At 39.1% G+C, this 14,887-nt stretch overlaps 1 protein-coding gene across 4 annotated transcripts in view; it reads left to right on the top strand.

The window, feature by feature from the left end:
- The window catches only part of NLN (neurolysin), a 103,953-nt gene that overhangs the window by 66,483 nt on the left and 22,583 nt on the right, over window positions 1-14,887 (top strand). For 3 of the 4 annotated variants that reach the window (XM_055252268.2, XM_063623239.1, XM_063623238.1), the window contains 3 exons: window positions 104-239; window positions 2,640-3,006; window positions 6,820-7,021. In XM_055252268.2, coding sequence (XP_055108243.2) covers window positions 104-239; window positions 2,640-3,006; window positions 6,820-7,021 — 705 coding nt within the window. The remainder of the gene's footprint in view (window positions 1-103; window positions 240-2,639; window positions 3,007-6,819; window positions 7,022-14,887) is intronic. The other variant, XM_055252269.2, reaches the window with a different exon arrangement.

Here is a 14,887-nt window from a genome sequence, read left to right as displayed (position 1 = left end):
GATGATTTTACAAACCTAAAAATACATACAGTAATTCTTCCTTTTAGTGCTTTGGATCAAATTATTGATTAGCCTTTATTTTGTTGCTGTTGTTTCTTACTAGGAAAACACCATCATTTTGCAGCAGCTACTCCCACTGCGCGCCAAGGTGGCCAAACTACTTGGTTATAGCACACATGCCGACTTCGTCCTTGAAATGAACACTGCAAAGAGCACAAGCCGCGTAACAGCCTTTCTAGGTTAGTTCTTTTTTTTTTTTTTCTATGACTGTTTTGCTATACCATGTCAACCAGACAGAAGGCCTCAGAACATAATATGCCTTTGGGGACATCCTACTTTTCCTTCATTCGAGAGAAGTATATTGATCACCTATTAAGTGTTAGATAGTATGCTTGGTTCTAGGGACTGCTTATTGTTTATATTGCTAGTATAGGCCTGGCTTCACTGTATCTTAATCTTGTTAGGCTTTTTATACTAATTCCTAACATGACATGTAAGTTCTAACAGAGAGTTACTAAAGTTACTGGCTTTATTCACTGTCACTAGGGATTTAGTAGTCATAGCGTGGCTGCTTATGAATGTGTATAAAATAAGCTGACAAATATGATGTACATAAAAATAAAACATAAATAAACAAAAAACATTTAATATTCCAGAAACCACTTGTTAATATACAGAACTAATATAAAATAATATACATAAAACTATTATCTAATAACTGTAATATAAAATAATATACATAAAAACTATGATCTAATATCTATAACGTTAAACTCCATAAATGATACATAGTTGTTATTGTATAATTCACTCATTCATTCATGAGACGTTTATGAAATAACTGTTGAGCCTTAGGCTAGCTGAATATTCAGCCTTAGGCTAGCATACTATTTAGTATGCTAAATAGTAGGATTACAGAAAGGAATAAAACAAGGTCCCTTTGGCTGCGCATGGCAGCTCATGCCTGTAATCCCAGCACTTTGGGAGGCCGAGGTGGGAGGACTACTTGAGACCCAGAGTCCCAGACCAGCTTGGGAAACAAAGAGACCCCAACCCTGTCTCTACAGAAAAATTTAAAAATTAGCCAGGCATGGTCGCATGTGCCTGTAAGTCTAGCTACTTGGGAGGCTGAGGTGGGAGGATCCCTTGAGCCCAGGAGTTCAAGGCTGCAGTGAGCCGTGATCATGCCACTGTGCTCCAGCCTGGGTGACAGAGCAAGACCCTGTCTCTAAAAATAAAAATAGTTTTTTAAACAGAGACAAGGTCTTTTTCTCAATGGATTTGTCACTTACTAGAAACAACAGAAGTGTGAACAGGTAATTACTCTACAGTCTGATGCATGGTATACAAGAGGATGGCACAGAGAGTTAACAGGTTTGTAAAGAATGTTTCCTTCAGTGGTGATTGCATACACTAAAATTTTCCTTAGTAACCACCTGATTAACTTAATTCATTTAAAGGAGTTTTCCTTCTAATTTGAGATTGGCATATTCCTATGCAAAGTGTCCTCTTGAGAGGCTAAGGTGCGAGGATCCCTTGAATCTGGGAGTTGGAGTCCAGCCTGGGCAACATAGCAAAACTCTCTCTCTCTTTCTCTCTCTCTCTCTATATATATATATATATACACATACATATATATATATATGTATATATATGTATGTGTATATATATATGCACATACATATATATGTATGTGTATATATATATGCACATACATATATATGTATGTGTATATATATATGCACATACATATATATGTATGTGTATATATATATGCACATACATATATATGTATGTGTATATATATATGCACGCACACACATATGCACGCACACACACACACACACATATATATGGAAAACTATATCTTTGTATCCTCCGTGAGTTTCCTCATTTCTCTTCACGGTATTCCTCGGGCTGCTCCTCCATCTCTCACATTGTGGGGTTGCCTTCTGAACTGCCATGTCCTTTGCAGAGCCAGGCCCATTTTTGTCTTAACATATGTAACAAAATGTAAAAAATAAATACATAAGACCATACTCATTTAGCCAAATACAGTAAAGTGAAAAATTGACCACAGCAATATAATTTGTGGTTCTCAGAAGTTTCTCCAGCTAAAAACTGGAATCGCTGTGTCCAGATAGACCTTCATAGAAATGGGGTAATGAGAAACTAAACCCAGTGATAGGAATTTCTAGATAACATTGACCACAGGTCACATCTGATGTGTTTTCCCTAGCTTTCTTAGGAGTCTGACTAACTTCATTGAAGAATAATCACATACATGACTTTAGTTTCACTAGTGCTTTGTTCCCTGAATAACATTCTTCAGTCAGCGTTCTCTGAGATAAACTTGAGCTTTGGTGATGAATTGAGGAACTCGTGGCCCAGTTCTGGTGGTGGTAAAAGAAAAAGGTGCTAGGACGATAAAATCAATAACCCCGAAGAGCAAAATGTGCTTCCATAATACAGCCTGCTTTCCTCCCTCACTTTTTTCCTCCTCTTTTCCCTCTTTCCACCTGATTTATCTGTATTGAGTACTGCAAAGGAGGAAGCACCATGCTAAAACACAGGTGGTATTTATGAGTATGCTTGCTTCCAAAAGCAAGTAGATCACTAACTTTTCCTTTTCCTTACAGATGATTTAAGCCAGAAGTTAAAACCCTTGGGTGAAGCAGAACGAGAGTTTATTTTGAATTTGAAGAAAAAGGAATGCGAAGACAGGGGTTTTGAATATGATGGGAAAATCAATGCCTGGGATCTATATTACTACATGACTCAGACAGAGGAGCTCAAGTATTCCATAGACCAAGAGTTCCTCAAGGAATATTTCCCAATTGAGGTGGTCACCGAAGGCTTGCTGAACACCTACCAGGAGTTGTTGGGACTTTCATTTGAACAAGTGACAGATGCTCATGTTTGGAACAAGAGTGTTACACTTTATACTGTGAAGGATAAAGCTACAGGAGAAGTATTGGGACAGTTCTATTTGGACCTCTATCCAAGGTACTGAGGATCACGTTGTTGGAAGGGACCTTAGGGATTCAGCTACTACCTACTTTAAGACTCTACTCTTGGCCAGGCAGAGGCCAAGGTGGGAGGATTGCTTGAGGCTAGGAGTTCGAGACTAGCCTGGGCAACACAGTGAGGCCCTGTCTCTACAAAAAATGTAAAAAATAGGTCAAGTGCGGTGGCTCATGCCTGTAGTCCCAGCACTTTGGGAGGCCGAGTCAGGTGGATTGCTTGAGTCTAGGACTTCAAGACCAGCCTGGGCAACATGGCAAAACTCTGTTGCTACAAAAAATTCAAAAATTAGCCAGGTGTAGTGGTACATGCCTATAGTCCCAGGTACTCGAGAGGCTGAGGTGGGAGGATCACTTGAGCCTCAGAGGTGGAGGCTGCAGTCAGCCAAGATTGCGACACTGCACTCCAGCCTGGGTGACAGAGTGAGACCCTGTCTCAAAAAAAAAAAAAAAAATTAAAAATTAGCCAGATGTGGTAGTGCACACCTGTAGTCCTAGCTGTGCTGAAGCAGGAGGATCACTTGAGTCCAGGAGTTTAAGGTTACAGTGAGCTATTATCACACTGCTGCATTCTAGCCTAGGTGACAGAGCTAGACCCTATCTCTAAAAAAATTAATTAAAAAAAAATCTACTCTTTCATATTTCTCACATGGGCTTCTTAGTATAGAGATTTTAAATGTAGGTCTGAAGCCAGAATGTCTGGCATCATCATTTACTAGGTAGGTTACTTAATTTTTCTGTGCCCCAGTTTTCTTAACTGTATTATAGGTCCTATAAACTGGGAATATTAGTAGTACCTGCTTTGTATGGTCATTGTAAGGATTAAATTGATTGAATACATGCAAAGCATTTAGTAGAAGACTGCTCAGCACATAGCAAAGGCTTAATCAGAGTTAGCTGCTACCATTGTCATTATCATCATCATCTAGTTTGTGCACTACATTTACTTAATTTAATATTGACCACCACCCAGGCATGGTGGCTCACACCTGTAATCCCAGCATTTTGGAAGGCTGAGGTGGGCAGATCACTTGAGGTCAGGAGTTGGAGATAAGCCTGGCCAATATGGTGAAACCCTGTCTGTACTAAAAATACAAAAATTATACAGGCATCTGTAGTCTCAGCTACTCGGAAGGCCAATATGAGAATAGCTTGAACCCTGGAACTGAGATCACGCCACTACACTCCAGCCAGGGCGACAGAGCAAGACTCTCTCAAAAAACAAAAATAAATAAAATTGAGCACCAAAATGTTTATTAGGTAATCTGTCTGCCAATAATCTATGGCCACTCCCTTCAGTCTGGCTGAGAGGCAGCACAGTTTAGTAGAAGTAGCAAAACCTTTGCAGTCAGTCAGATTTGAATTTGAATGCTTGAGTGACATAACCTCTTTGAGATTCTGTTTCTTCCTCTGTAATATGGGACTGAAAATCCTTTTACAGGATTGTTTTATGCATTAAAGACTATATATGTAAATCATCTTGCCCAGATATCAGTGGTAACAATTTTAAAAATGTTATAATTGTATCTATAGCATGTAGTAACTATAGATTCCATAGTGTTTCATCAGACACAAAAGGATTTGGATCTCTTTCTCCCCAGGCTACTTTCTAAAGCAAAGTCAACCTCTTACAATTACTAATCACTTAAATAGATCAAAGGAGAGTATAGTATCCCCCTCATTCAGTAATACATACAGGTTTGTAATCCACTGACTTTGAGTGCTGAAAAGTAGGTTGAGTAACTGTGTCATCTAGTTGGTGGGCAGAAGTGTCTTTTAGCACTGAAGTGATTATCCTGGTGTATTAGTCCCTTCTCACAATGCTATAAAGAACTGACTGAGACTGGGTAGTTTATAAAGGAAAGAAGTTTAATTGACTTACAGTTCTGCAGGGCTGGGGAGACCTCAGGAAACTTACAATCATGGCAGAAGGGGAAACAAACACATCCTTCTTCACATTACGGCAGGAAGGGGAAGTGCCAAGCAAACGGGGGAAACTCCCTTATAAAACCATCAGATCTTGTGAGAACTCACTCACTATCATGAGACTGGCTACCCCATGAATCAATTACTTCCCACTGGGTCCCTCCCACGACATGTGGGGATTATGAGAACTACAATTCAAGATGAGCTTTGGGTGGAGACAGCCAAATCATATCACCTGCTGCTTTATGGACTTACTTTCACTTATATTATGACCTAAAAGTAAAACCCTGCCAAATATAGATGAGTCTTATTTTTAACTAAAAAGTATCAGGATATAGTTTTAACCGAAGAACTCTTTCAGGAGTAAATCTTTAATATTGGAGTCTCCTATAACTGTCCTCAGATTTTCTTTCCAGGGTCAAAGAACAATTCTTGCTACTTCATTCTGCTGTCTCACTGCCAGGATATAATTAATTTCTTTTGTACTCAGAGATCTGGTCATTGCTACCAGCACCCTGGTATGGGTAACAGAGAGTAATCTTTGTGAAAGTAGTGACCTAGTTAATACTCAACTAAGTATTAACTAAGATGACTTCCTGTCATCTTAGATGTTCTCTTCATAAAGGTAAAAGGGATTAACTTGTTTTATTTGTCTAACTGACTTTTAAAAAGGGTATTCAGAATAGGTTTTAAAAAGACCAGGTACTGTCTGGGTGCAGTGGCTGTAATCCCAGCACTTTGGGAGCTGAGGCAGGTAGATCACTTGAGGCCAGGAGTTTAAGACCAGCTTGGCCAACATGGCGAAACCCCATCTCTACTAAAAATACAAAAATTAGCTGGGCATGGTGGCAGGCACTTGTAGTCCCAGCTACTCTAGAGGCTGAGGCAGGAGAATCATTTGAACCCAGGAGGTGGAGGTTATAGTGAGCCAGGATCTTGCCACCGCACCCCAGCCTGGGCAACAGAGCGAGACTCCATCTCAAAACAACAGAACAAAATTAACCAACATGGTGTTGCATACCTGTAATATCAGCTACTCGGGAGGCAGAGGCAGGAGAATTGCTTGAACCTCGGAGGCAGAGGTTGCAGTGAGCTGAGATCATGCCACTGCACTGCAGCCTGGATGACAGAGCAAGACTCTGTCTCAAAGAAAAAAAAAAAAAGACCAGGTACTATTAGTCTTCTGAGCAAAAGAAAAGGGGGAAAGGACACTTACTCCCAGAATGAAGTCTGATAGCTTTTGGAGACTGAAGTCTAATAGCTTTTGGAAAGACCACACAGATACGACACTGTACAAGAATAGTCTAATTGATAGTATAATTTATGCATTTTCCCAGGCTAACTAAAAGCATTCTGTTTCAAAAAGGCCTGTCTAGTTTATAAAAGAAGCTTATTTAATTGTGATTACTGATTCTTTCCTCCTCAAATAAAAGGAAAAACCTTATCATCTGAAATTCAGTTTTTTATTCCGATTTTAATAAAAAGGCTGCCTAGTGAGTCAAACTGTATCTTTTATTTCAAATGTGTGTTTCAGCGTTGTTTAGTGTTTAATAGTCCCAACTTTGAAAAAAAAAAAAAGTAGAACCTCATTAAACTAAATTGGACATTCAGCTGTCAGTGTGACATGCATTCTTCATTCTTACCTCGAGATTTTTCAATAAAAGAAACTTGGGAGCTCACACAGAATGTTAGTGGAGTTGTTTAGCTTTAGTTTTTCCATTTTAGCAAAATGACCTACTTTCTAAAAGTAAATTAATGTTTAAAAGCATCTCTGGTAACAGATATGGCGTAATGACTGGAAGAGGCCATGCCAGTGTAGTTGCTAGAGGAGAATTTTCCTATCTTGCCAACGCGTGTTTCTGGCTCCTAGGGAAGGAAAATACAATCATGCGGCCTGCTTCGGTCTGCAGCCGGGCTGCCTTCTGCCTGATGGAAGCCGGATGATGGCAGTGGCTGCCCTCGTGGTGAACTTCTCACAGCCAGTGGCAGGTCGTCCCTCTCTCCTGAGACACGACGAGGTGAGGACTTACTTCCATGAGTTTGGTCACGTGATGCATCAGATTTGTGCACAGGTGAGTTTTTTTTTTCCCCCAGTAAACCTGCCAATTAGTTTTTTTAGAAAACTTTTTGACTGCTGTCAGGTTTCTGCTCCTAACATGTTTTTTCAGAAGCTGAATGTGTTCAAGAATTTTATAGGCCTTCTGCAAAACCAAAATTTTCTTTATCCTGTCCTCTTTCACAACATATTTTTACTTGGACGTTCATCTACCAGTGAAAGAGGTTTGTTGAATAACAGCCTATGGAAAAAGAATAAGACTATCTGTAAGGAAAGGTTACAAATACTTTGCTTTTTCCTTTTAATATTTTTCTATAGGAATTTGATACAAATTTCTCAGAAAAACTGTGCTGTAATCTGTCTCTTCTGCTTATCAATGCTTTGTTTAGTGATTTTTCAATCCTCTTAGACCGATTACTCATTTTTAAATAATAATTTTGTAACATTTCCCTTTACTAACTTCAAATTAAAATCATAGATAATATAGTATAACCATGCCAAGAATTTGCCAGAGTGGAGGTGTATGTGTGCAGTAGATTAAAACTGATTTTTTTATTTCTGAAAATAAAAAGTACATTTATTCTCAACTTTGTAATACAATCCATTTAATTAGGCCCAGACTATTCTAGCATAAACCATATGAACTTGCTAACATTTAACCATTATTAACATATGAAAATGACTAGTTCAGCAATTCACCATAATAGTTGAAATATACTGTTACTGGCTGGGCATGGTGGCTCATGCCTGTAATCCCAGCACTTTGGGAGGCCAAGGTGGAAGGATCGCTTGGGTCTAGGAGTTTGAGAACAGCCTGGGCAACATGGTAAAACAAACAAAAATATAAAAATTATCCAGGCATGGCGGTATGTGCCTGTGGTCCCAGCTACTTGGGAGGCTGAGGGGGGAGGATCACTTGAGTCCAGGAGGTTGAGGTTGTAGTGAGCCATGATTGTGCCACTGCACTCCAGCCTGGGTGACAGAGCAAGACCTTGACTTAAAAAAAAAAAAGAAAACCACCCAAAAAACTGATAGTAACAGAAATGAAGGTACAGTTTTCCAAATTTGAAATCTCTGTATGTCTCTAAAGGTAGACTTAAAAAACAACAACAACAAAAACAAAAACATTTTTATTAGGATACTTTTAGATTCATAGAAAACTTGCAAAGATGATATAAGGATTGCCTGTATACCCCTCAGCCTCTCACCCCTACTTCTAACATCTTCCATTCCAATAGCACATTTGTCATAGCTAAGAAGCCAGCATTGATACAGTACTCTAGGCTGAACACCACAGTTTATTTGGATTTTACTAGTTTTCCTTAATGGTCTTTATACAGAGAATCTTTTTAAATCCGTACGGTGTCCTCACTGAATATAAATAGAAGAAATTTTTGTATTTTTCAAGTGATAATGCTTAGATATGACTATGCAGTAAGACATAATGAAGTATGCTGGAGGTTTGCACTGTATAGAAGTAAACCTGAACGGAGCAGCAGCAAGTGCAAACTGATTGAAGTGGTTTATGTTGTCAGCTCAAGTCCTAGAACAGTGCTGACAATGGTGGCATGATGTTCCAAAATGATGAACACCTCCTGGGAAACTTCAAAAAAAAGTAATCTCACTTCAACTTACACAGTAGATCCTAGTACTTGTAGTCTTAGAAATTAAAATTGTGTAAAAAATGCTTCGCAAGGCTAGGCATGGCGGCTCACACCCACAGCCCCAGCACTTTCGGAGGCCAAGGCCGGCAGATTGCCTGAGCTCAGGAGTTCAAGACCAGCAACATTGTGAAACCCATTGTCTACAAAAAATACAAAAATTAACCAGGCATGATGGCACACACCTGTAGTCCCAGCTACTCGGAAGGCTGAGGCAGGAGGATTGCCTGAGCCCAGGAGGTCGAGGCTGTGGTGAGCTGTGTTCGTGCCACTGCTCTCCAGCCTGGGTGAAAAAGTGAGACCCTGTCTCAAAAAAAAATGCTTTGCAAAATTATTACAGTGGGGTTAGTTTCTCGGTTCAGTTACTGCTAGTTTTTTCAATTTATGTGAATAGTCCAGCAGGGGGTACGAATGACAAGCAGGATATGGAACAGTCTTTCTGTTGTCCTGACATGTGCAGAATCAGTCCTGTGCATCCAGCATCCCTGTATCCCAGAGTAGCCCTAATCATTGTAATAACCCAAAATGTACCCATTCATTTCCAAAATACTTCTGTCACCTTTGTTTAAAAACTGTTTGGTTCTTTCAACATTTTATCTTTAATCTGGTGCTTCCATCTTTTGTTTTAAAAAACAGGGGACTAGTATATGAATATGTCCAGAGAAATGTCCTGATATGGCCATTTTTAATCTCTCTTTAATCCAAGGAAAATAAATCTTGCAGAATAATCTAACCTTTCTTTCTTACGTGTTTTTAAAATTTATTGTCATAGCACTGACTGGACATGGTGGTTCATGCCTGTAATCCCAGCACTTTGGGAGGCCGAGGCAGGAGGATTGCTTGACCCCAGGAGTTCAAGACCAGGCTGGGCAACGTGGTGAAAACCCATCTCTACCAAAAATACAAAAAATTAGCTGGGTGTGGTAGTGTGGCTAGGCTTCGCAAGGCTAGGCATGGCAGCTCACACCCACAACCCCAGCACTTTGGGAGGCTGTAGTAGTCCCAGCTACTTGGGAGGCTGAAGGGGGAGGATGGTTTGAGCCTGGAAGGTGGAAGTTGCAGTGAGCCGAGAGTGTGCCATTGCACTCCAGCCTGGGCGATAGGGCCAGAGCCTGTCTCAAAAAATAAATAAAATAGGCCAGGCGTGGTGGCTCACACCTGTCATCCAAGCACTCTGGGAGCCCAGGCAGGCGGGTCACCTGAGGGCAGGAGTTCAAGACTAGCCTGGCCAACATGGCAAAACCCCGTCTCAACTAAAAATACAAAAATTAGCCAGGCGTAGTGGCACATGCCTGTAATCCCAGCTACTCAGGAGGCTGAGGCAGGAGAATTGCTTGAACCCAGGAGGCAGAAACTGCAGTGAACCAAGATCATGCCACTGCACTCCAGCCAGGGTGACAGTGTGAGACTCTGTCTCAAAATAAATAAATAAATACAGTCTATTATCATAGCACTAGGATCCCTGAAATATTTATTGTGTGGACCTTCTATCAGTGTCCACACTGTGGTTGACATTTCCTTTAATTAGGATAACTCCAGTTTACATTTAAAAAAAGTTTTTGTAATTTAGAAAAGTCAAAAATACTCTTCTTAATTTTAGACTTATGGTATATTACTTATATTATCCAAAATCCAGTTATATGTTTATACATAGATTAATAATGACCTGCTTTTAAAATAGTGGATGCTCACATTTTTGGATCTGAGGACGCTATGAAAATCTGATTTATGCTGTGTGTACCTCTTGTAGAAAAATACACCTGCAAATATGCGTGAAATTCCAAAAGGCTCACAGACCCTCGAAGCCCTCACCATAATGAATCACAAGTTAAGAACTCCTAAGTTATAGCAATTTCCTTCTTATTTGGTGATTTCACAAGGAAGCATTTTGGTCTTGTAATCACATTTATTAAGATAATAGTGATCTTCAAATAGGGTTTTCAGTGCTCTTGATGCGTGTTCTTTTTTCAGGCACAGCCCTCTTATCAACTTATTATCACATGCTTACCATGTATTTCGTCAGTTCTCCACAACTCATTCCATTGTTCCCATTATTTCTTACATTAATTGTGATCTTTTGAGGTAGTCACTTTAGTACTAGAAAAATCTTTTCTTGGTACTCTGACATTTTAGAGCTGTCTGACTCGTGACTGAACTATTAATATATATATTGCATTCACCAGCTTAGTGTTTCTCTCTTGAAACAGTAGACATATTCAGTTCTTAAAGTTTTGCCTAACCTCATCCATGAGCACAAAGTGTGTCATACTGATGAATAATGTGTTGGTACAATTCTTTACTTGATGAGATTATCTTCATGAGATTATCTTTGAAAAATCTCTTCTTGTCTATTAATCCTTTCAGATAGCCTGTAATATTTTAAGAACTTTTAAGGTCATCACCAGTGATCACTACTTTTGTTTTTCATAGGCACCAATCCATATATTTGCAAATTTATAATTTCAAAGCCTTTCGTACTGACCTAAAATGGATGACAGTGAATACAGAGATTGACAACTTCTATGTTCACTAATACTTCTAGCTTACCTAAGAAATATATAGTGAATTAAAAATTTGCCATATGTATTCAGTACATTGGTTTTAAGAAATGGCAGCTCAGTGTTTGAGCTCTCCACTGTGGCAGTTGGCAGGTTTCATGACTAGAAGGGCTCGTTTGAGCTTGTCATCGTAATATTTAAACATGTTGGCAAGAACATCCCGTTTTCAAACATGTAGATGCACTAGTTCAATATGTCTACTATCTCATCATTCAGGACATGAGTTTCACTCGTATTACGTTTACAGGGTAGGTAGGTAGGTAATTTTGAAGATAGCAATCAAGAGGTGATATTTATAGTATCTGTTCCTGTTGCATGGCTTTATTGTGGTTTGAGCTGTCAGTAATCACTAGCCTTTGAACTTCTGTAGAATAGTAATGCCTCTTAGCCTCCATGGTGATGTCCGTGTTATGTTGTACATTAAGAGCGGTGATGAATTTTGAACTGTAAAGATGTCGTTATTCTAAGGAAACACATCAGAATTACGCTAAAGGCTTCTTAATTAAACGTGAAAGGGATGGGCAGAAGAACTTCAAATTATGTGACTTGAAACATTAATTTGGTTGAAAACTAATAAATAAAGCAGCTTGTCTGCTCTAAATATTTGGATTAGATACTGCTGTAGATAAATGTACCCTGTATTAGTCAGTAAGGCACCCTGGTGTTATGACAAGAGCACTGGATCAAACATCATTTGTGTATCTGTGGACCTGGCTGTATGACTTGGGGAAAGTTATTTAAACTCTTTGAACCATCTCATTTTTCTTATTCAGAAAATGGGGACAACAGCAATTCTATGTACTTCCCTGGACGGTTGGGAGAATTAAACCAAGCAGTATGTGAAAAGGTATTTGGAAAAGCATAAGGAGCCATATGTACGTGAAACATTCTTGAAACTATGCTTATGTATAATTCAACTCTTTTGAGATCAATATACAACTCGAAACTAGAAAGGGGGTAAAAAAGACCATCTGCCATGAGACAATTTACTGCCACTTGAGGTTCAACAGAATTCACAAATGCTTACCTTCAATGGGTTTTGAGTGAAGATCTGTAGAAGGTGATTGGAAACCCTCACGTTTGTATTTGGTTCTGTTTTGTTTTCATGATTGCTGCCTACTTAGAAGTTTGATACCTGAAACAATAACAGAAAGAGCAGCTTAGAGTATTGGGAGTGATGGAGGATTAGCTGAAGAGCAATGTGGGTATATTTATCTCCAGTGTTAACCCCCAGGAAGCGAAAGACAAGCCAGGCTAGACCAGCCAAGACCATACCTAGTCAGGCAGAATATGCAGGCTCAGAAGAAGATAGGCAGCTGAGACTTACTGAACATGTACCAGGTGCCAGGAAATATACACACTGCTTTACATTCACTCATTTTTATCTTCACAGTACGCTCTGGAGTAGATGGGTACTGTTATTGTCCCCATTTTCCAAATGAAAAATCTGAGACATAGAAGGACCTGCCCAGGGTCCAATAGTCATGACCTAACTGCTCTACCTTATTGCGTATTTGTGCTCCCATTCCATGCACTGGAGACAGCACTATTCATGGTCTGAATTTGGTCTTCCAGATGTTTTGGATGTCTTCCATCCTGTTGGATGGACTTCCTTCTCCTAAGTTTATTAAATGACAGTCTAATAATGTAGAATGAATGCAAATGTGGAATGAATGCATTTATTTATTTCTAGGTTTCCCTCTGTGTGAGTTGACCCTTGAGGTTTCAGTCCTAAAATGCAGTGAACTCCCTGTCATCAACCTTGTGGCCTCTGCTGTCACCCTGTCTCCCTAGCCCCAACTCCTGCAACTGTTTTAGATTGTGACTTTAACATCAGATGTAATTTCTTTTAAGATCTTCCTTTTGTTATTTTGTTTGCTTATACATATACAAACAATACATACATGTGTAAATAAAATAAATGAAGTCATAAACCAAAATATGAATGTATTAACACATAATGTTTATTTGGGAATGTGCTTATTTCTTTCATTTGCTTAGTGCATTTTCTACATGTATTATTTTTTAAAAATCAAAATATTTTTTAAAGAGAGGGATGTTTAGTTTTTTATTTGTTTTTGGAGACAGGGTCTCACTCTGTCACTCAGGCTGGAGTGCAGTGGCACAGTCATGGCTTACTGTAGCCTCCACCTCTCCAGGCTCAGTTGATCCTCCCACCTCAGCTTCCTAAGTAGCTGGGACCACAGGTGTGTACCACTACACCAGGGTAATTTTTGTATTTTTTGTAGAGATAGGGTTTCACCATGTTGCCCAGGCTGATCTTGAATTCCTGGGCTCAAGCAATCTGCCCACGTCAGCCTCCCAAAATGCTGGGATTACAGGCGTGAGCCACCATGCCCAGCCTATATAGTTACTTTAAGAAACAGAATTATTGACTATCTATGTGTCTGACATGTCATATTATCTATAGTAGGATGGGGTTCAAAAGAAAGAAAAGTTATAGTATTTGAATGTTTAGAATTTAGCTTGAGGACATGAAGTGCAACAAATAAAAAATTAAAAGCATAATATTAAGTAAAATAATAAAAGTAGAATTTTAAGTATTGAAAAAAAGTAGAGAGGTGAGAGGTTGAGGTCAAGAATGATAACAAGAGAAAATATCTTTGAGTTGTTTAAGTTTGAATCTTCATATAGAAATATTCTCCCCAGGGTCTCATCCATTTCACAGATATTTATTGGACATCCTCTACTTTCTGTGCTGGATTTTGGAAATACAGTGATGAATAAAGCATACTCTCTAGCATTTGAGTTTGAATAGTACCTTTATTTGTTTTCATCTTAAAAAGAAGCAGTTTAAGTAAGATGTACCTGATCAGGAAGGTATAGCTAGTTTGGGAGCAAGCCTGTGAACTAAATATGCAGTTTTCAAAACTTCCCCAAATTATGTTATTTCCTGGGTCCTTTAAATTATTACTATTATTTCCAGTGATCACTCGGTATGTGTGAAGTTAAAACTATGGCCTTTTAATCATCTGTTTATGGCAAAGTCTAGCAGATAGTGGTCACTTTAAAAAAAAAAAATACCTTGCCTTGTTATATAAACTTCTCCGTCATCCCTGGATTTAGGGATAGATTAGACAGGCCAGGATATGGAATGACTGCTAAGAAATCAATACTGGATCACCTCAGACAGTCAATGTCAGGTCTCCTGAGGCCTGTCCTTTTTCATGAGCACAATACACTTATTGATTTCAGCAACTGCCTTTTCTTTGAGTTGGGATTTGCTATCATGAAAATAACACTTAGTTGTAGCCATTAAAAGCAACTGGTCTCTTAATTAGAATAGTCACATGTAAGATTTAGGCCTTTAAATACAGCAAAAGCTCATAGGACTTCTGAAGCCTCAATTTATATGATTCTGCTCCTGTTCTTACTTCACTGTAGGAATTGCAAAGTTAATCTCTATAGCATCAAGTTATCTGTTGTAAAAATCTGAAAGAGTACATTTTAGACATTGTATTGTTTGTTTAAAAGATAGTAAAGAAAGCCGGGCATGGTGGCTCACACCTGTAATCCCAGCACTTTGGGAGGCAGAGGCGGGCGGATCACGAGGTCAGGAGATCGAGACCATCCTGGCTAACGCAGTGAAACCCCGTCTCTACTAAAACTACAAAAAATTAGCTGGACATGGTGGCAGGCACC

Source organism: Symphalangus syndactylus, chromosome 18 (genome assembly GCF_028878055.3).
Source record: "Symphalangus syndactylus isolate Jambi chromosome 18, NHGRI_mSymSyn1-v2.1_pri, whole genome shotgun sequence".
NCBI classification, from domain to species: domain Eukaryota; kingdom Metazoa; phylum Chordata; class Mammalia; order Primates; family Hylobatidae; genus Symphalangus; species Symphalangus syndactylus.
The sequence above is the reverse complement of the archived record's forward strand: the minus strand, read 5'-3'. Positions and strand labels throughout refer to the sequence as shown.